The sequence below is a fragment of the Uranotaenia lowii genome, chromosome 1 (assembly GCF_029784155.1).
Source record: "Uranotaenia lowii strain MFRU-FL chromosome 1, ASM2978415v1, whole genome shotgun sequence".
In the NCBI taxonomy this organism is placed as follows: Eukaryota; Metazoa; Arthropoda; class Insecta; order Diptera; family Culicidae; genus Uranotaenia; species Uranotaenia lowii.
Window position 1 is genome coordinate 3737190 of NC_073691.1, and position 22531 is coordinate 3759720.

At 42.4% G+C, this 22531-nt stretch overlaps 2 protein-coding genes across 2 annotated transcripts in view; both read left to right on the plus strand.

The window, feature by feature from the left end:
* LOC129742682 (E3 ubiquitin-protein ligase Ubr3-like) overlaps positions 1-22531 on the plus strand; it is a 103822-nt gene that overhangs the window by 1370 nt on the left and 79921 nt on the right. The window lies entirely within an intron of this gene.
* On the plus strand, positions 5137-15528 carry LOC129742655 (uncharacterized). The gene is made up of 3 exons (XM_055734586.1): positions 5137-5246; positions 5325-5502; positions 10828-15528. The coding sequence occupies exons 1-3, from the start codon at positions 5137-5139 to the stop codon at positions 15526-15528; spliced, it is 4989 nt and encodes a 1662-aa protein (XP_055590561.1).

The window sequence follows — 22531 nt, forward strand, 5'->3', positions numbered from 1 at the left end:
AAAATTTACCGAACTTAAATTATCTGTTATGTTAAATTTATAGGTGTTTACAGAACCTCAATCAAAATTACCGACTGTAAATGGTGTCCACGATGAAATTGCCACACTATGAAACTGTTCTAACTTTTTAACCGTTGGGTTAAAGTTAATGAAAATTTGGGTGGATTTGGTTTGTAGTGCATTGTTTACATTCAGCAAGTTTTAAAATCCTGTGATCAAAACTCGTGGCAACGGAGTCGAAAGAACAGCTCGTGTGTGAAAAAATTTTGCGCATTCATCACGAGAACAGGGATCTCTCGCATCGTTCCATCGCAGAAATGTTGGGAATCGCGAATTCCACGGTGTCACGAGTGATTAAGTGATTCGAGGAACAATTGACTACCGATTGGAAGCCCAGAAGTGAGGGAAAACGTATTTCGTACAACCCCAAAAATCACAACCGCGTAGTTGAGGCCTTCAATCGGAACCCGAACGCCTCCGTTCGGGATGTGGCTAAGAAGCTGCACCTAAGCCGAAGTTTTGTCCATAAGACTAACGTTCAAGGTACAAAAGGCTCCTAATCGCGACGAGAAGCAGAACAGGTTCGCCCAATACCCATGACAGGAAGTTGTACCTCAACATGCTGACGGGAGTTGAATGCTGCATCATGGACGACGAAACATATGTGAAGGCCAACTTGAAACAGATCCCCGGCAACCTGTTTTTCACGGCCAATGATAAGCTCAGCGTTCCGGAGCATGTCCGCTCTCATAAGATGTCCAAATTTACGAATAAATTCCTGGTTTGGCAAGCCATCTGCACGTGCGCGAAGCGGAGTGCACCTTTCGTGACCCAGGACACGATGAACGGACAGGCGAAGGCCCACAACGTGCAAACAACCTTCTGGCCGGATTTGGCCTCATGCCACGACTCCAAGGACGTGCTGGAGTGGTATGCGGACAATAAGGTCAATTTCGTGCCGAAAATGTTCAACTCTCCCAGCACTCCGGAGCTCCGCCCCATCGAGAATTACTGGGCGATTATGAAGCAGAACCTTCTTAAGAGACCTAAGGTTGTGAAGATAGTCGAGGAACTGAAGAAAGTATGGGTTTACATGCAAAAAACGGTCGATTCACAGGTTGTGCAGAATCTTATGGCCGTGGTGAATAAAATATGAGTTAAATGGTAAAATGAAGTTTAATAGTTATTTTTTATTCCCTGGAAATTTGATGGCAATCGGATGAAAACTCGAATTTTGCGAATCAACTTTGTGTGTGGCAATTTCATCGTGGACACCCTTAAATGATACACTATTCTGAATTCATCAACATTCCGTTCAATGTATACCATCTTATAATAGCGTCAAGATCATTCTGCAGTAAGATACATTCAAGCAGTGTCGTGATTTGACAAAAAAGCTTTAAATCGTCTGCGTAAAATAGCTTTTGTGAAGTCAGCTGGCAGCACACTTTGTTCACGAACAATCTAAATATTAGTGGCCCAAGATGACTGCCTTGGGGAACACCAGACCTTTTGCGGAACAGGTGAGGATCGAGATTGGCCGATTGTTTTCGATGCAATGTGCGCTGCCGCATTTATGCACTGGTGTAATCGACGCCATTTTCCGAGCTAGCATCATGGAGGGCACCAAGCAGAATGATCCGGAAGACAGGGATAAATTGAAGATCCTAGTAATAGGGATCGCTATAGCAGATGCATAATTTAGAAAAAAACAACGGTGGCAGATTATCAGGTCCTGGTTCTTTGGAAGAGTTCACTGCAGTCAGTGCTTTGTAGTTCCTGGGCACGCTCGTAAGTTGACCACAGACACTCCCCTCAACGATGAGTGAAGTTAAGGAAGTTATTCGTCAGCTAAATAGCAACATGTCGACAGACAAGGATGGTATCGCAGCTGAACTCATCAAAATAAGCACAGACAAGTTGGCCGATTGCCTACATCGGTTGATGGCCCAGATTTGGGACATAGAATAGCTATCGGAAAAGTGGAAGGTGGGGGTAATATTCCTTATCTTCCTTTCCTAAATGCCGCCTAGAAAGTGTTGTCCCTAATCCTACATCGCTGCCTGACGCCGCAAGCCAACAGAATCGTGGGAAGTCATTAGAGACTTCATGGAGGGACTGTCTAAGTCGAACCAGATCTTCACAATACGGCAAATCCTCCAGAAATGCCCTGAACACCAAGTCTCTACACATCATCTAGTCATCGGTTTCGAAGCCGCATACGACACGATGGACCGTGAGGAGCTATGGAAAATCATGGACGAAATCGACTCTTCCGGGAAGCTGACGGATCAAAAATACGATAGATGGAATGGAACACAGTGCTATGTGCGGATTTCGGGTGAATGGTCGAGTTTATTTGAATCATGATTAGGCGAATCCTGCGGTGGGCGAAATGCGGACCACGATTTCCAACAGATCCAGTCAACTTATCTGCTTTGCCTACGACATTGATATAGTCGGCAGATCATCTGTGGCGGTGGAGGAGTGTCGCCGAACAAACAGCAACATTGGCGACACTGGCGTGAAGAGACAGTTCATCTGACAGTTGACACGAGCACTTTCGTCGAACATTAACCTAAGAACTTCCGTTCTCATAGATAGCTAGAATTGCTATAGTTTTATATTCCTTCTAAAAGTTATCAGCCTGTTGAGCTACATTCGGTGAAAGAATTCATTAGTGCTAATAATCATAGCTAGTTTTATACACAGGTATAGCTAAAACTGAACTATCTATTTTGTGAATTCTTATTACTAACTTTATTGATAGGTTGTGTAGGTACTTGATCTGCATCATACACGTTGGATTCCGACTCCGATTTCGGATACTTAGTCTCCGCTAATAAGTAAATTTGATTAATAATTTACGTTACAAAGCTGTTTACTAATGAAATTCATACGCAGGTCTTCATCTACCGAGAATAGCAATAGCTAGTTGCCAAATAACAAATCGGCGTTAATTGGACTGAAATGTAAGTCACATAACCTACAAACTTGTAATCACCATCTAAATAATAATTATATTAATTTTAGTTTGAAGCTACAATAAACACAATTGCTATCAAAACTCATCCAAGTCTATTTGGCAACAAACTTCAAAATTTCAATGGAGAAATCAGCCAAAATTAGCGAGACCGGAAGACCATCGGATAACCCGGAAATTTCATCCTGCTCAGCTTGTGATAAACCAAATTCGGCTGATAACTTGGTGCAATGTGACGACTGCGACGGATGGTGGCACTACAAATGCGCAGGTGTGGATGAAAGCATTAAAGACCTGCCGTGGTCTTGCAAGCAATGCAACGTCGCCCGTAAACCACCGTCCGTCCGAAGCAACCGATCATCTATCCTATCAATCAACCTAGAACGTCTAATTGAACGACAAGAAATTGAACGAGCAAAGATGGAAATAGAAAGAGACCGTTTAGAGATTGCTCAGGAAAAGCTTTTCCTGAAACAACAACAAGATCTTCTGAAAACCGCGGCTTGTACGGAAGAAAATAGAAGCATCCGTAATAAGCTCCTGGAAACCGAGAACCAAAGACGGGTCAACGACTGGGTTAGTCAAACATCGTTACAAGAGCCAGTAGACGAGAATTCATCACGCCAGAAAGCAGCCAAGCCGGTACCTTATCAAGCTGTGGATCCGCCGTGCACCCCTTTAGGCCAGAATAACAACTCACAGACTCTGGTAACATTTTCGCCAATTTCTCCGATGGATCCGAAATCCGGAACGCCTTTGATGATGCGACGTCTGAAAGACCAGCTGAAGAACTACCAGGAACAAATAGAAAGCTGCAGAATTATGTTAGAAACATCAAACGGGGGACTCATCTCCTCAGCAAAAAGGGGCACAGGTACCCCTCTAGCGAAGAAGACAGGCGCTATTCCGAAAAGGACCGTAGTGACCACCGGATTGAATACAGAGTCAGGAAATAAATCTATGGAATGTTTGGTAAGACAAAGCAACCTAGATGACACAAGCCAATGGAGCGGACACTCAGGCGAGCGCTTATCGCCGGTGCCTAGCCATAACGCGAATAACGAGTACCATGAAAATAACTTCACGACCAATCTCGTCGACCATAAAATTGGCTCCCTCGAAAAGTCGCGAAACGCGCTTTCGGACGTCGCATCAGAGAAATTTAAAACCTCCTTTAATACAGCTACGGTCCAGCAGCGTTCCTCACACGCGCATCCGAGCGAAACATCATTAGTGCCGCAGGGCCCCCGACACTCAGTAAATGTTCATCCTGAACACTCAGCAAGGGTTCCACACTTATCAACCGGACCTACACAACAACAGCTCTCAGCGCGTCAGTCTCTGGCTCGAGAACTCCCGATATTTTCCGGGGATCCGGCGGATTGGCCGATATTTATATCTCACTTCAACTACACGACAGAGGCTTGTGGATATACCAACGGGGAAAACATGTTAAGATTGCAGCGTTGTCTTCAAGGGAATGCATTAGATGCTGTACGTAGTAGGTTGATCCTTCCTGAAGCCGTGCCCCAAGTAATCGACAATCTGAAATCCAAATATGGGCGCCCAGAGGTACTAATTAACGTGCTTCTACAGAAAGTTCCATTCGATTCGCAGTACTCTTTCGGAACGGTTGTGTTTCTTTCCCTCTGACAAGTGAATCGTTGAGTGCTAAGTGAAAAGGTTCGTTTGGCTGTATATTATAAATATCCGGATGTGAACACCGTGAAGGCAGTTATTTCCACCGAGTGCGTTTATATTACGCTTCCACATAAGGAAAACAATTTGCGCGAGTGAATAACATCACAATCGAGTGTTGCTGGCTCTGCTAGCTAATCATCATCATCGTCATCACCCAGCCGAAAACAATAGGCTCTTCAATAGTTGCCAGCCAAGTCAACACAAAAGGCCACGTTGTCTCGGCGACGGTTTGTATAGGGTGTATCCAAAATTATAATTGTTTTTTTTTTTACTCCAATATTGTATTGGGTTTTCTTTTGTTTTGTTTTCTTCTTATTCCATCGTTCCTATTATTATTACTATTTTGTTATATTGTTTTCTCTTCATAAATTTTATTGCTTTGTACAATTTAACCAAATTTTCCAAGGTTTAGTTCTCCGCTTGTACCCATTAGCTCGGAAAGTTGCCGACTGATGGTTGACAACGGCGAGGAAGGCAAAGATCCTCCCATTCGGGAGAAAGTTATTTCGGAGGGCAGACCTCCCGACGAAATAGACCCTGAAAACATATCCCACACACCAATGTACATTTCGGACACCGAAAACACCCCTGTTCCCTCTCCTAGGCCCTATAGTTTATCAATATCACCGACACCTTTTAGATTCGGCAACTCTTCTTTTCCCTCGAATAATGAAAGTAATCCATCAACAACAAACTCCTCTGTTAAAAAGGCTAACGAGTTGCCTGAAGCTGCCCCTCGCCGTCGGGTTTACCAACCTGGATCGACGGGACCTTGGGTGGTTTACATCCGGTCCAAACCGAATGGGAAATCACCCAATGTGATTTCAATTGCACGGGACCTTGATCGATCTTACCCTTCCGTAATAAGCTACCAGCCTATGAGACCGCACAAGATGCGCATTGTTGTTGGTAGCTTGAAGGAAGCAAATGCCATTGCTTGTGACCCGAAGTTTACGATCGAGTATCGTGTTTACGTTCCCGCTCGTGACGTGGAAATCGACGGAGTTGTAACCGAAGAGGGTTTGACCGTCGATGACCTAATGGAATCAGGGGTTGGCCGATTCAAGGATCCTGCTCTTCCAACGGTCAAGGTGTTGGACGCGCGTCAACTAAAATCAGCATCAGACGAGGGGGAAAAACGGAAGTTTTCCCTGTCGAACTCTTTTCGGGTTACCTTTTCCGGCACTGCACTTCCTGATTACGTTGCGATCGGGAAGGTTCGTCTACCTGTGAGACTTTATGTGCCTTCGGTCATGTTCTGCCAGAAGTGCAAGCAGTTGGATCATACGGCCGCCTACTGCTGCAATCAGGCACGCTGCTCTAAGTGCGGGGAGAAGCATGAGGAAGCTTCGTGTACAACACCAGCAGCAAACAGGTGTTTATATTGCACTGGGGAAGCATCTCATGCTCTCTCGGCGTGTCCGAAGTACATATCGCGCCGGGAAAAAATCAAGACTTCTTTGAAAACCCGCTCTAAAAAATCATATAGAGACATGCTGATGAAGTCTTTGCCAATCGTCTCAGAAAACCAGTTTGGCCTTCTAAGCGAGAATGAGTCCGAAGGGGAGGATCCATGTGAAGGAACATCAACTGGGCCATCCTTTAATAAAAATGTTTCACAGGCTCCAAAAAGGAAACGCACAACTAACACACAACCCCTATTAGCTGCCAGCAAAATTAAAACTAAAAGAAATCCTCAAAGTGGAAATAGTAATTCTTCCCCTCCTATTCAGAAGCCTCCGGGTTTTAATCCATCCCCGAAGGACTTCCCTCCACTTTCTGGGAAGTCAAAACCCCAGGCTTCCCTTCAGAATTCAGGCCCATCAGTAGCTAACAGGAATGCAACAATTTCCAGAGAAACTGCATCTGATCCATCGTCGAATAGTTTTCCCAGCTTTTCGGCTGATGGTAAGATGAAATTCTCGGAAATTGTTGCGTTCATCCTGGACTTTTTCAGTGTACCAGCAGGATGGAGAACTATGATTAATATGTTTGTACCCCTTTTGAGAGAAATTTTAAAAAAGAAAGCTCTCACAATGACCCTCATTTCAGAAACAATTTCTTTTGATGGCTAATTCATTCAATGAGGGAAGAGAAATTGTTTCTGTATTACAATGGAACTGCAGAAGTATTCTACCAAAATTAGACTCTTTTCAAGCTTTGGTACACAATTTGAATTGTGATGTATTCGCCTTATGCGAAACTTGGCTTTCTCCTAACGTAGATTTCAACTTCCACAGCCACAACATTATTCGCCTGGACCGTGATGGTCAAAGAGGGGGTGGTGTTCTTTTGGGGATCAAGAAATGCCACTCTTTCTATCGTATTCCACTACAGCCATCTCCAGGTATTGAAGTCGTTAGTTGCCAAGCTAGAATAAAAGGTCAAGACCTTTGTCTAGCCTCGGTTTATATTCCGCCATCTTCAAGCGTGAGCCGGAACCAATTGGCGAATATTATTTCACTTCTCCCAGAACCCCGGCTAGTTCTGGGAGACTTTAACTCCCATGGCGTGGGCTGGGGTAGCTCACGTGATGATGAACGTGCTAACATTATTTATGAGCTGTGCGACGACTTCAACATGACTGTCTTAAACAATGGGGAAGTGACTCGAATTAATGGATCCCAATCACAGCATAGTATTTTAGACCTTTCTTTAGCTTCTTCCTCTCTGAGTTTGGATTGTACGTGGAAGGTAATCCAAGACCCTCAGGGAAGCGATCATTTGCCTATCAATATTTCTGTCATCAGTGGTCGTAGTCCACCCGAAGAAATCAATATTCCTTATGACCTCACAAGGAATATAGATTGGAAAAAGTATGCATCGGACGTCATTGAAGCCATTGACTCAACAGAAGAACTGCCTCCGGAGGCAGAGTACAGTTTTATTTCCGGAACAATTGTGGACTGTGCAATCGGGGCACAGGTCAGACGGAATGAAAGCTCGACGATACAGAAACGGCCTCCCACTCCGTGGTGGGATGGAGATTGCTCGCGTGCGCGAACTGAAAAGTGCAAGGCGTTTGTTGAGTTTCGCAGAACCGGATTGCCAGAGAAGTTCCAACGTTACTTGGCCTTGGAACGCAAGTTCAAGAACTTGATCAGGGGCAAGAAACGGGGGTACTGGCGGCGATTCGTGGATGGGTTATCTCGAGAAACGTCTTTGCACACGCTTTGGAGAACGGCACGAAACATGCGAAATCACACTCCTTCGAACGAAACTGAAGAAAGTTCAAGTCGATGGCTGATACAGTTCGCGAAAAAGGTCTGCCCCGACGCAGCACCAGCTCAGAGACACTATCGGGATACAGAGAATAGTTCCGAAACGGAGGATCAATTCTCGATGGTCGAACTTTCACTTGCGCTCTGGTCTTGTAACAATTCAGCTCCCGGACTGGACAGAATCAAATTCAACTTGTTGAAGAATCTTCCAGATACCGCTAAGAAACGCTTGTTGAATTTATTCAATAAGTGTTTGGAGCTGAACATTGTTCCGCATGACTGGAGACAAGTGAAAGTCATCGCCATACAAAAACCGGGAAAACCAGCTTCTGAATACAATTCGTATAGGCCGATTGCAATGCTCTCGTGTCTCCGGAAATTGCTCGAAAAAATGATTCTCTTTCGGCTGGATAAATGGGTTGAATCAAACAACCTGTTGTCAAGTACACAATTTGGATTCCGTAGAGGCAAGGGTACGAACGACTGTCTAGCATTACTTTCATCAGACATTCAATTGGCGTTTGCCCAAAAAGAGCAGATGGGGGCAGTATTTCTGGACATCAAAGGGGCATTCGATTCGGTGTCCATAGAAGTGCTATTTAGTAATCTTAACTCTTGCGGACTTTCACCAATTTTGAACAATTTTCTATACAACCTGTTGTCTGAAAAAATCATGCATTTTAGCCATGGAGAAACCAAAGTTGAACGAATTAGTTACATGGGTCTACCCCAAGGCTCATGTTTAAGCCCCCTGCTATACAACTTTTATGTCCGAGAAATCGATGCTTGTATGGCACAAAATTGTACGCTAAGACAGCTTGCGGATGACTGTGTTGTTCATATCACAGGTAAAACAGACACTCAAATAAAACCTCCGTTACAAGAAACTCTTAATAATCTATCACATTGGGCCAGGAATCTAGGCATCGAGTTTTCGCCTAGTAAAACCGAGTTAGTAGTTTTTTCAAGGAAGCATTCCCCTCCTCAAATAGAGCTCCTTATGATGGGTAGAACTCTAACTCAATCTCTTAGTTTTAAATATTTGGGTGTCTGGTTCGACTCTAAATGCCTCTGGGGAAAACATATTAGGTACTTGACACAAAAATGCCAAAAGAGAATCAATTTTCTTCGAACGATTACTGGAACCTGGTGGGGTGCTCATCCACAGGACCTCATCAGGTTATACCAAACAACGATACTGTCGGTCATAGAATATGGAAGCTTTTGCTTTGGGTCCGCCGCGCAAACCCACTTGATTAAACTAGAACGAATACAGTATCGTTGTTTGCGTATTGCCATGGGTTGTATGCAATCGACACATACGATGTGTCTCGAAGTACTGGCGGGAGTAATGCCGTTGAAAAATCGGTTCTTCGATTTATCGCTACGTTTCCTAATTCGAAGTGAAACTATGAATCCTTTGGTGATAGAAAATTTGGAAAGGCTTATGAATATTAATCCGCAAGTAACATATGTAAATAATTATAAAACTTTTAGTCAATTAGAAATAAATCCTTCTTTATTAAATTCGGACACGAGTCACTTTTACCCGAGTAGCAGTTCCTTGATAAGATTCGATCTGTCCATGACCGCTGACATCCGTGGAATACCAGATCACGTCCGACCCAACATTATTCCTTCAATCTTTGCTTCAAAAGTACGTGAAATTGATCCTATAAAAATGTTCTTTACTGATGGTTCTAGAATCGACAACGCGACTGGCTTCGCAGTGTATAATGAGGGCTTTGAAGCTTCGTTTAAGCTTCGAGAGCCATGCTCCGTTTACACTGCTGAGCTAGCCGCTATTTACTGCACCTTGGAACACATTCGCACACTGCCCGCAGACCACTATTTCATCTATTCGGATAGTCTCAGCTCCGTTGAGGCAATTCGATCGATGAAACTGATGAAGCGCTCTTCCCATTTTTTGTTGGAAATTTCAGGGGTATTGGGCGCTTTGATCGAAAATTCGTATAGGATTACCTTAGCTTGGATCCCGTCTCATTGTCTTATTCAAGGCAATGAGAAGGCGGACTCATTGGCTAAGGTGGGCGCGTTACAAGGTGACATTTTTGAGAGGATAATAACTTACAATGAATATTTTTCAATACCTCGCACTTTAGCGATTAACGCTTGGCAGTCTAGCTGGGATAATGGCACAAAGGGACGTTGGCTCCATTCGATTATCCCTAAGGTTCCGACGAAGGCATGGTTTAAGCATTTTAACATGAGTCGCGATTTCATTCGCGTGGTTTCTCGGCTCATGTCAAATCACTGCCGGCTTGACGCGCATTTGTTTCGTATACAACTAGTTACAAGCAATGTTTGTGTTTGTGGGGATGGCTACCACGACATTGATCATGTTGTGTGGACGTGTGAACGGTTTGATCGATCGAGGGCTTGGCTACTGGATACCCTTAGGGCCCGACGTAAACCACCTGGTGTTCCAATTCGAGACATCTTGGCAAAACTTGATCTTGAATATTTGTACCCTATCTACAAATATCTTAAAATGTCTGACTCGGTCGTTTAGTCCTCTTACCTTCCCTGTATATGTACCCTATAATCTTTCCCCCTGTATATGTACCCTATTAATCTTGGCTTCGTTTCATTAATAGAGTTTCGTTCTCATGCGATGGGTCCGACAACCAGAAGGCTGGCCAGGAAGACGATCACCTGGAGTAGCTATCGGAACTTCAGCTACAGGAAGCCACCAGCGTACCCAGATGGAAATTTTTTATACTGAACCCTAGACGTTCCCCTTCCCTCTCCTAAATTAAATTATATTCTAACAGTTGAGTCGCCGCGACTATTACGGCCCCCCCTTCTACTAACATAGATGAGTTAAGTGATACACTCGGCAAAATGAAACTTTGTAAGTAAAATGCCTTAATAAACAGACCTTTGATTAAAAAATAACAGAAAGTTCGAGAAACTCCTGCTCCAAAGGCGGACAAATTAGAAGGGCTGATCGAATTTGGCGTGAGAGTGCAAGCTTTGTGCGATCACATAGAAGCAGCAAACGAAATGGAGCATATGTCAAATCCTTCGCTTCTTCAGGAACTCGTTGCCAAGCTACCGACAGAGCGAAAAATGATGTGGGCCGCGTACAGGCGCTGTCTCTCAGTAGTAAACCTGAAAACATTCAGTGCTTACATGACCGAAGTAGTACAAGATGCATTGACAGTGGTAAACTACGAACCAGAAACCAGAGTGAAAGAAGTCATCCGCGATAGAACGAAACCGAAGGGATTTGTCAACTCTCATACTTTGGAATCTGGCGACCACACCGAAATTCCTGAAGAGCCGACAGTAACCAATAAGGCGGGACCGTTCAAACACTTCGATTGTGCTCATTGTGAAAAACCCGGCCATCGACTTTATGAATGCGGCGAGTTTAAAAGACTTAGTGTTGACGATCGATGGAGGAGAATCCGTGCACTGCGAATATGTCAAAACTGCCTGTATGGTCATGGGAGGAGATCATGCCGCAGGAGCAGCCAATGCGATATCAACGGGTGTCAAAACCGTCACCATTATCTCTTGCATTCCCCTAAAACTTCAAACGAGAATGACAAAGACTTAGTCGTAGCGGAACACCACACGCACCGATTTCTGCCGTCATCCTCGCTCTTCCGAATTGTTCCAGTTAAGCTCTATGGTAAACACGAAACGTTAGACACCTTCGCATTCCTAGACGAAGGATCAGACCTTACGCTTATCGAAAGAAACGTAGCCACCACTCTGGGAATTCGTGGTAGCCCACAAGCTTTGTGTCTTCGATGGACCGGTAGTATGACTCGCACTGAGAAAAATTCTGAGCGTATAACAATGGAAATCTCCGGTAATCAAAACGCTAAAAGATATCGATTCAACGCAAGAACCGTGGAAAATCTAGGATTACCTTCTCAACACCTCCAAGCTGAGGAAATGGTTCAGAAATATAAACATCTGTCGGGCATACCATTAACTAGCTACCGGGACGCGAAACCTAAAATACTTATAGGTATCGACAACCTAAGTTTGGCGGTTCCTTTGAGGACAAGGGAAAAGGATGGAATAGCTGCGGTTAAAACAAGACTTGGTTGGTGTGTCTATGGCTCGGCCTCAACAGAAAAGGATGAGGCATACAATTTCAACGTATGTAACTGCACATGCGACCGTGATCTCCAGGAATCCGTTAAGCTAATGTACGAAGTCGACGCTGTGGGCGTTAAACCCAGGGAGATTCCCCTATCTCCTGAAGAAGAACGCGCACTCTACCTATTGAAAACAACCACCAAATCTGTAGACAACTTTTTCGAAACCGGACTCCTGTGGAGAAACGATCACATCGAATTCCCCGATAGCTACCCTATGGCACTTAGCAGACTGGAGGGACTGGAACGAAGAATGGCCCAAAAACCGGAGTTAGGTGAAAATGTTCGTCGACAAATACGTGAATACGTGGAAAAAGGATATGCCCATCGTGCAACGAAAATGGAATTGGACCAAGCAGACCCCAGAAGAATCTGGTACTTACCGTTAGGTCTCGTGACCAACCCAAAGAAACCCTCAAAGGTACGCATGATCTGGGATGCGGCGGCCAAAGTGGACGGCATCTCCCTTAACAGTATGCTACTAAAAGGCCCCGACCAGCTCGCTTCCCTCGTGGCAATACTGTTCCGCTTTCGACAATTTTATGTGGCTGTTAGCTCTGACATTAAAGAAATGTTTCATCAAATCCGTATCCGGGATGATGATAAACATTCTCAGCGATTTTTATGGCGAGAAAACCCTACGGAAGGACCTACGGTTTACCTTATGGATGTGTGCACATTTGGGAGCACCTGTTCTCCGGCCTCCGCGCAGTTTGTGAAGAACTTGAACGCTACTAATCATGCCGACCTTTATCCGGAAGCCTCGAGAGCGATCCAATTTGATACCTACGTGGACGACTATCTATCGAGTTTCAGTTCGCAAGAAGAAGCAGCCAAAACTGCCGTCGAAGTTCGTCTGGTTAACAAAAATGGAGGGTTCCAGCTACACCACTGGAGATCGAACAGCACGATTGTGATGGAGGCGTTAAACGAAAAACAAGTTATCGAGAAGAAGAATCTTAGTTCGCTGGATAATACCGATACAGAAAGGGTGCTGGGTCTACTCTGGGACCCCTCTACGGATGAATTAAGTTTTTCTACTGATATGAAACCCGAAGTTAGGATCCTCATCGCACAGAATATAAAACCTACAAAACGACAAGTTCTACGCTGCGTCATGTCTCTGTACGACCCACTAGGAGTTCTAGCACCATACATCATTCATGGAAGAATTTTGATCCAGGACTTATGGCGTGCAAAAACCACCTGGGATGAGCAAATCCCCGACGAAGCCTTTGAACGATGGACACAGTGGTTTTGTGTCATAGAGCACATAGCAAAAATTCGTATTCCTAGATGCTACTTTCCTAACGCTAACCGTGGAACCTACGATAACGTAGAGTTGCATGCCTTCGTCGACGCTAGCGAGGTTGCTTATTGTTGCGTTATATATTTCAGAACACTGAACCCTAACCTCGAATCGCAATGCAGCCTAATCACAGCCAATGCCAAAGTAGCACCACTCAAACCATGGTCCATACCACGCCTCGAACTTCAAGCGTGCGTGTGGGGTGCTCGCCAGACAAAGTTCGTGCAAGAAAACCATAGTGTACCGATATCGAGAACCATACTGTGGACAGACTCGATGACGGCACTGTCCTGGATAAATGCTGACCCTCGAAATTACCGGCCGTTCGTTTCCAACAGAATCGTTGAGATTCAGGAGTTAACATCAGAATGTGAATGGAAATGGATTCCAAGTAAATTAAACCCCGCTGATGAAGCGACAAAGTGGGGAACCGGACCCTACTTTACACAAGATAGTTTTTGGTTTAGTGGGCCTGACTTTCTAAAATTACCCGAAAGTGATTGGCCGTTTTTGAAAGGGACTCCCACGACAACCACCGAAGAAATCCGCGCATCCGTTCTGCATCATACTCTTGATCAACCTTTGGTCGAATATGAAAACTTCAGCTCGTGGGAAAAACTACAACGAACGTACGCTTTCATTTTGCGATTTGCAAAAAATGCCAAAAAAAATAACCCCAAACAAAGGGGTCATCTCCAACAAAACGAACTACGAGAAGCAGAAGAGGAAATCTTTAGGCAGATTCAAAAGGAAGCTTTTGCAGATGAAATAGCGACCCTTGAAAAAGGTTTACCAATAGGAGCAAGTCGGAAGCTGGTCAACAAGGAAAGCAAAATCTATAAAATGATACCCCAGTTAGACGACCGCGGACTTCTGCGTCAAAATAGTCGAATTGAAGCTGCGAAGGACTTCCCATACAGTGTACGTTACCCGATAATTCTGCCAAATAACCATCGAGTCACTGAACTTCTTGCTGATCGTTATCATCGCATCTTTCGCCACGGCAACTCGGAAACGGTTGTAAATGAAATGAGACAAGTCTACGCAATTCCTGGACTGCGGGTGTTGGCTAAAAGAGTAAGTAAAGAATGTCAGTGGTGCAAAATACGTCGGGCAAAACCTTCGATACCCCCTATGGCTCCGCTACCATTAGCCCGCTTAGCACATCACGAGCGAGCATTCACGTTCACGGGCCTTGATTACTTTGGCCCTTTACTTGTTAAAGTAGGAAGGGCTAGCATTAAACGCTGGATAGCTCTTTTTACGTGCTTGACCACTAGAGCCGTACACCTAGAGGTCGCCCACTTCCTTACAACCGCTTCATGTATCTCATGCGTTAAACGCTTCGTCGGTCGCCGTGGTACGCCGTACGAGTTTTTCACAGATAATGGTACCAACTTCCAAGGAGCAGAACGTGTCCTTAGAGAACAGATAAGCCAAGGCCTGTCTGCTACGTTTACCAGCAGCGATACTAAATGGACGTTCATACCACCGGGAGCTCCACATATGGGAGGCGCCTGGGAGCGTCTTGTCCAATCGGTTAAGCGCGCCATGGACTATGCTTTCAACGAGGAAAAGCTTGATGAAGAGGGGTTGATGACACTAGTTGTGGAAGTTGAGAGTATGGTGAACACTAGACCACTGACTTACTTACCAATTGAATCGGAAGAGTCAGAGGCATTAACTCCTAACCACTTTCTGCTACTAAGTTCAAACGGAGCCAAAACCACTTGGGTAGATAAAAAATCCCGTTCAGATCAGAAAGCCAAATTAGGTTGCGCAGAACTTAGACACCTACTAGGCCGCTCATGGGATAATATCCAGAACCAACTGGATAAATTCTGGGAGCGTTGGATCAAGGAATACCTTCCAGTAATAAGACGACAGTCAAAGTGGTTCGAGGACTCCAGGCAGTTGGACGAAGGAGACGTCGTGATGGTGATTGACCCTACAAAGCGCAATGGATGGGAACGAGGCAGAATTCTTCGATTGATACACAACCCAGATGGACGTGCAAGGCAAGCTGTGGTACGAACAACTAGTGGCGAGCACAAACGTCCGGTGTCGCGACTGGCATTATTAGATGTTAAAGGTCGTACGATTCCGGAAGATACCGAAACGCACCAGGGGGAGACTGTCGCCGAACAAACAGCAACATTGGCGACACTGGCGTGAAGAGACAGTTCATCTGACAGTTGACACGAGCACTTTCGTCGAACATTAACCTAAGAACTTCCGTTCTCATAGATAGCTAGAATTGCTATAGTTTTATATTCCTTCTAAAAGTTATCAGCCTGTTGAGCTACATTCGGTGAAAGAATTCATTAGTGCTAATAATCATAGCTAGTTTTATACACAGGTATAGCTAAAACTGAACTATCTATTTTGTGAATTCTTATTACTAACTTTATTGATAGGTTGTGTAGGTACTTGATCTGCATCATACACGTTGGATTCCGACTCCGATTTCGGATACTTAGTCTCCGCTAATAAGTAAATTTGATTAATAATTTACGTTACAAAGCTGTTTACTAATGAAATTCATACGCAGGTCTTCATCTACCGAGAATAGCAATAGCTAGTTGCCAAATAACAAATCGGCGTTAATTGGACTGAAATGTAAGTCACATAACCTACAAACTTGTAATCACCATCTAAATAATAATTATATTAATTTTAGTTTGAAGCTACAATAAACACAATTGCTATCAAAACTCATCCAAGTCTATTTGGCAACAAGGAGATCTACAGTAAACTGAAATGCGGAGCTGGACAATTTTTGTTGATGATAAATACGTCCAAGACGAAGTATATGTAGGTCTGGGCGTCTTGAAAAGTAAGAAATTGGCCTATCTCGGCTCACCGGTGACCGCAGACAGTAACACCAGCCCTGAAATCCGGTGGCAAATGATCAGCTGAAGTTATGTCTACTATGGACTCCATTGTGCGAAGTATACATGGCGTTCATTAGACCGGTTGTCCTCTACGGGCATAAAACGTAGATATTGCTCGAGGAGGACCTGCGTACATTCGGAGTATTCGAGTGAGTATTGGAGACGAAGGATGAATCACATGCTTGTTCGATTCTCGGGCGAAATCAGTATCCAGAAGTTGGCGAAGGCTGGACGGATATGCTGGGCAGGACATATTGCGAGAATGCCGGCGACAATCCGACAAAACAGGTGTTCGATGCGAATCCGGTAGGTACGTGCCGAGCAAAGGTGCAACGAGCGAGGTGGTTAGACCAAGTAGAGCGAATGTGAATGTTCCGAGAAATTCGAGAACGGTTTCCATGGACCGAGTTATTAGGGGGAATTATGTTCATCAAGCTATGTCGTGAGACGGAATACTAAATAAATAAAATAATCCATCCTAGAAGACGCATCTGATGTTTGGTGTCCCTACTACCAGAACGGCGCAAAACTATCCAAGAACATTCGCGATCAAAAACATTCGAAACCCTATCAGGAGTGCCACACGGAAGCGACCTCAAACCTCTCCTGTTCATAATTCTTTTAACTACCTGTTTAAAACCCTTCAATCCTACACACCTCTTAATGCCGACGACTTGAAACTGTTCAGAAAGGTTATCAACGCTGTTGACTGACTATAACCTTACAGATTGACGTCTTCAAATTAGAAACAAATGCTAGAAAACTTAAGTTAGTGAATTTAACTAGCGCTCGTATTACTGTCCACTTTGACTTCTTCCACGAATAGATTTTGGAGAGTGTAAAGTCTATTCTTAATATAGAAGTTAAACTCGGCAATAGATCAACATTCGCTGAACATATTGCATTCACATCTTCGACAGAATTTGCTACTCTATGATTTTTACGTCGATGACTTTTAAGACGCCTTTGTTCTGAAAGTATAATCGATGGAAGTTAGAAATACGTTGAGTATACTTGCATGTTAAAAAAATGTGAATTTGAAGAGCAATGATAATCAACAATCTGTACGGAAGCATCGGCCATTCTGCAGTGAATTGATGAGCAAAAATTAACAACGATAAAGCTGATAAAGTAATCGATGAATCGGAAGCCAGAAGGAAAAAAAAACCACTGAAGTGGAACAACACCCTGTATAGCTAGGTACCCATATTCGCTCGCTCGCGAATCGCTTCCCGTGAAAAAGTGATCGCCGAATTCACAGGTCAACATTACGAAGAGCGCAATCAACGGCCAATCTTTCGGCCCCAGTTTTGTGTGAAAAAAACGTAATCCAGATTCAACTAATAATAAAAACAATAATAATAGGTCTGAGGAAATCAAAACGATCCTCCCCAATCGATTAATCCAGCACCACCATCCAAATGTTGTTGGTATAGGCCAACTCATAAGTGCCTGGATGGAGCGCAGAATAATACCTGGCTGCGATAGCTCACCTATTCCTTCTGCTTCTTGAAGCTTTCGGGTGGAGAAAAAAGATGCTTCAGCAGAAAAACTAAAAACGATCACACTGGTCGATACAGCACCGACCACCGAATCCACATGAAACTTATAATAGAAGAAGAGCAGAAAAAATACCTCCTCAGTTTCGCATTTTACCGGGGTGCTGGTTGCCAGGTGGCGGTACAGACGGGCAAGTGACGAGGAATCGGTTGGTTTGGGAGGATCAGCACATTTCTGTCAGTGCAACTACCTTTCCGCCCAAAGACGATGACTTGAAAGAAGAGCACCCAACAACAGCAAACAACAACAATTGAACTGAAGCAACACATTCCCAAGTTGGGTTTCGCGTTCCGTTTGAATACATAGAAAGCTCAAAAAGGTATCTATACTCTTGTGTTCGTCTTTGGGAAGTAGACCAGGGAAGATAGAAGCAGCAGGAGGAATAGAAGGTGTTCTTCACCATCAAACCAAACTTTGCAGCAATTTCTGCCATCAGCAGCTACCTATCTATTGGGTTTCCGCAGTCAGCGATAAAAGTTTGTGGAAATCGTCGTCGTGTGGGTTTTATGTATAAGCTAGGAGGTTGCTGTTTTTCGAACAAACAAATGGAATAAGTCAAAATAGGGGACCGAAGCAGCAGCTAGAGAGCAAAAAAAAAGAGCAAGTTCACCAGACGGCCGATGGTGCGCGTAATAGACTTCTTTTTATCGGAGAAGCTTTTTCGACCCGACCGACTTCTGATGTGTGCAGTTTTCGATTCGGTTTCGTGTTGTTCTGCGTTTTAGTTGCTGCAACCATCATCATCATAGCCATCACCATCGCGATGGAATTATGTGATTTCTTGGAAGATACGATAACTTCTTTTTTTTCTCTTACTAATTAATGAACAGAAGACGACGACGGTGCTTTGCGCGTTGCTATCGTGATGGGATCCGCGACATTTCGATGCTCATCTGCCGCTGCGAAAACGGAGTTCTTATGATAATGAGTCAACAATAATCGATGTTGCGTTTCAAAGTTTCTAGATTGCTCTAGAACTTCTAGAAATAAGTTTTACTAACAGAAGTTTGAATTGCTGTACACTTTGAAAGTGAGAGTAAACTACTTAAAACGTAGTTTAAGTACTCGTTAGTCCCCACTGATACATTTCTGATTTATTCATGATGAGTTACAATGCCATTCAGAAATATTGAATTTTTGGCATTAAAATTATTCCAAATACGATAACTCGAATACTAAAATATAAATCATAAATTTAAACAGATCCCAAATTCATTTTGCAAATAAATGTTTAGGGAAATCAGGATGAGAACCAGATTGGATGATAATAGATATGGATTAGAGATGTACCGAATATTCGGCGCCGAATATCGGTGAAAATCCGGCAAGCCGAATATTCGGCTCACCGAATAGTTGAGCTAAGTATTCGGCCGAATAGGCCGAATATCTACTACAGACTTATAAAATTTTCAAATAATTTTTGATAATTTATAAAATATCCAAAAGTTATGTTGTATAAGCTACACAATCATTAAAAACTTATGGTTTCAGCAAAACATCTAAGGTGTATCCGCGTATCTTCCACTATAGATCGTACAGGAGAATGCTGAACGGTATCGCTTTATACTTTGATTATAGTTTATTCCAGATTTTCTGAATATATTCATTCTTGCTTCCCGAGGTTTGCTCGGGTTCATACAGACTTTTTGATGAATCAAATAAAAAACTCATATTCTTCTTTAAAATTATTTAGATTTTGTGTCCAATTTTTCAAAAATTTCAAAATATACAGGCAATATTTAATTGCCCTTCTAATTTTTATTTTTTCAAAAATCGTGGTGATTGCCTGACCGTCTGGATACGTGTGGTTGAAAGTATGGTATGCTTAAGGTTAAAGATAAACTATCTTTTCAACAACTTTTTTAAAGATATCTTGCTAAAACTCGACCTTCATCTAATTCAATATCAGAGAAGCGATTTCAAAAAGCTTGGCACCTGTTTCGACATGTTTTATCCCAGGTTTCACAGGAACGCAATCGCTTTGGTGATAAACGCCCTCGAAGCGACCAGTCATCTGATGTCTTTTCAGTTATTGGTGACATTTTAAAAATCAGAATGACCCCAACTTAAAAAATATTTGGTAATACATCGTCCGATAATATCATCTGTGTCGAATCCGAAAATAATCCACTAAAAACATGAGGGGCATTAATATGGAAGAAATAGAAAGCATTGAAATCATCGCTTAGAGTTTTTTCATTGGAAACTCCTTAGAATATTCGACCGAATATTCGGCCGAATATTCGTTTGGCCGAATAGTTGAAAAGATCAATATTCGGCATTCGGCCGTTCGCCGAATACCACTATTCGGTACATCTCTAATATGGATGATTTTTTATTCTTTACTAGCTGATCCCGTACGAACTTCGTTTCGCTTTAAATCATTGGTACGTCAAAATGAGTTTAGAAAATGAATTCGAAACATTCTTTCGACAATTTTGGGGAAAAAATTCAACAGTGTTTAAAGTCGCTACTATTACTATTACTTGAAATTCAAATTAAACAGATAAGCTTTTTATTAAAATTTATGTGAGAGTGTTTTCTTCTCGATCGATTGCAAAATCTAGACATTATGGCAGAAACATGTACTATTTGTTTATGTGCACGACTCTTTTGCTTGACCTTCACACTTAAATTGGTATCAATTAACTGCTTCCAACAAAATTATTGCACAAAACACTGAACATTCGATGAAACCCTCTTTTTCTGTCCCATGGCCCGAAATTCGATAATTGAAACCAATTTTACGTTCCTCAAAACTCCCTTGTACCATTTTTTCTTTTCAAATTATATGTAAAATAACGTCAGGAACTTGAGAACAGTGAACGGTGAATATAGACGCCCCTTTCGCCGAGTCAATTGCTCATAGTTTATAACTCTCATCTGAAAATTTTCATCTCAATCCGATGCATGATCACGACAATATCGCGAAAACAGTGAGCAACTAACATGGACGGCCTTTTTTTTGACCACGATTCAAAACTTGACACCTGAAATCAATTATCTTTTCTGCTAAACTCCCATGCGTCAATTTTCATTACATTCCTATGCTCAATCAAGAGAATATCGTAAAAACAGTGAACAGATAATAACCCCTTTTGCCGACCCCTGAGTAAAGATTTGAAACCTGAAAGCAAAAGAGCGTCCCTAAAAACTCCTATGCGGCAATTTTCATCTCAATCCAATGTAGAATAACGTCAATATCGCAAAAACATTAAAGTTGGGTATGGACGACTCCTTCAGCCGACTTCTGATCCGCAGTTCGAAACTTGAAATCGATTGCTCGTCCCTCAAAACACTCATATGCTAATTTTCATCATAATACGATCTATAATAACGCCCATATCCCAAAAATATTAATCAGTAGATATGGAAGACCCCTTTGGCCGACCCCTGACCCTAAGTTTGATAACTGTAATCGATTGCTCGTCTCTCAAAACACTCATGTGCAAATTTTCATCACAATCCGATGTATAATAACGCCAATATTGCAAAAACATAAATCAGTGGATATGGACGACCCCTTTGGCCAACCCCTGACCCTAAATTTGATAACTGTAATCGATTGTTCGTCTCTTAAAACACTCATGTGCAATTTTTCATCAAAATCCGGTGTATAATAACGCCAATATCGCAAAAACATTAATCAGTTGATATGGATGACCCCTTTGGCCGACCCCTGACCCTAAGTTTGATAACTGTAATCGATTGCTCGTCTCTCAAAACACTCATGTGCAAATTTTCATCACAATCCGACGGAAAATAACGTCAATAACGTGAAAACAATATTTGTCTTGTATGGACGACCCCCTTCAGAAGGGGTCGCCCAAAAATCTAAAAACATTTTTCATCATTCCTCGTCCTAATAAGCATCCATGCCAAATTTCAGATCTCTAGCTCTTAAGACGGCTGAGTCTATAGAGGACAAACAAACAAACATACAAACATACAGATAATTGCTTTTTATATATATAGATTAATCATTATGATTAAATTTTTTTTAAGTTTCTTTTTATATTTTCGCCTTACCTCCAAATTTGGATTTCTGATTCTGACTGCTAATCTCTGACAAGCACGATAATCAGAAAACACAATTTAAAAATCATGTAACATTATTTAAAGGAAGAGAATCATAAGAAAAATCAAAATCATTACCAGGGAATCAAAATGAGGATGCGAAATTAGAGAAAGTATTGAAAAATGAGAATAGGACTGAGAATGAGCAATGAGAATTAAAAAACGAGATATGAGAATGATATCGAAAATAAGAATGATAAATAAGAAATAAGATTGAGAAATGGGAAAAAGAACGAGTTATGAGAATGAGAAATGGGGGGATTAAAATGAGAATGGAAAATGAGAATGGAAAATGAGAATGGAAAATGAGAATGAGAAATTAGAATAAGAAATTAGAATGAGAAATGGGAATGGGAAATGAGAATGAGAATGAGAAATTAGAATGAGAAATGAGAAATGAGAAATGAGAAATGAGAAATGAGAAATGAGAAATGAGAATGAGAAATGAGAATGAGAATGAGAAATGAGAATGAGAAATGAGAATGAGAAAGAAGAATGAAAAATGAGAACGAGAATGAGAATTAAATTTTCAAATGAAAATTGTTTACCAAAATCGATGTTGATGTTGAAGATTGTTTCAATTTATAGAGAATTAAAAATGAAATAGAGAAATGAAAAATCAAAATGAGCATTGAGAATTAAGAAAT

Excerpts from the sequence above, each read along its gene's own strand:
- LOC129742655 (XM_055734586.1), top strand. The coding sequence starts at position 5,137 with ATGGTTGACAACGGCGAGGAAGGCAAAGATCCTCCCATTCGGGAGAAA. Across the intron at positions 5,247-5,324 it reads AACATATCCCACACACCAAT|ATTCGGCAACTCTTCTTTTC; the intron begins GTACATTTCGGA and ends GACACCTTTTAG. Across the intron at positions 5,503-10,827 it reads CGAATGGGAAATCACCCAAT|AAAGTTCGAGAAACTCCTGC; the intron begins GTGATTTCAATT and ends AAAAAATAACAG.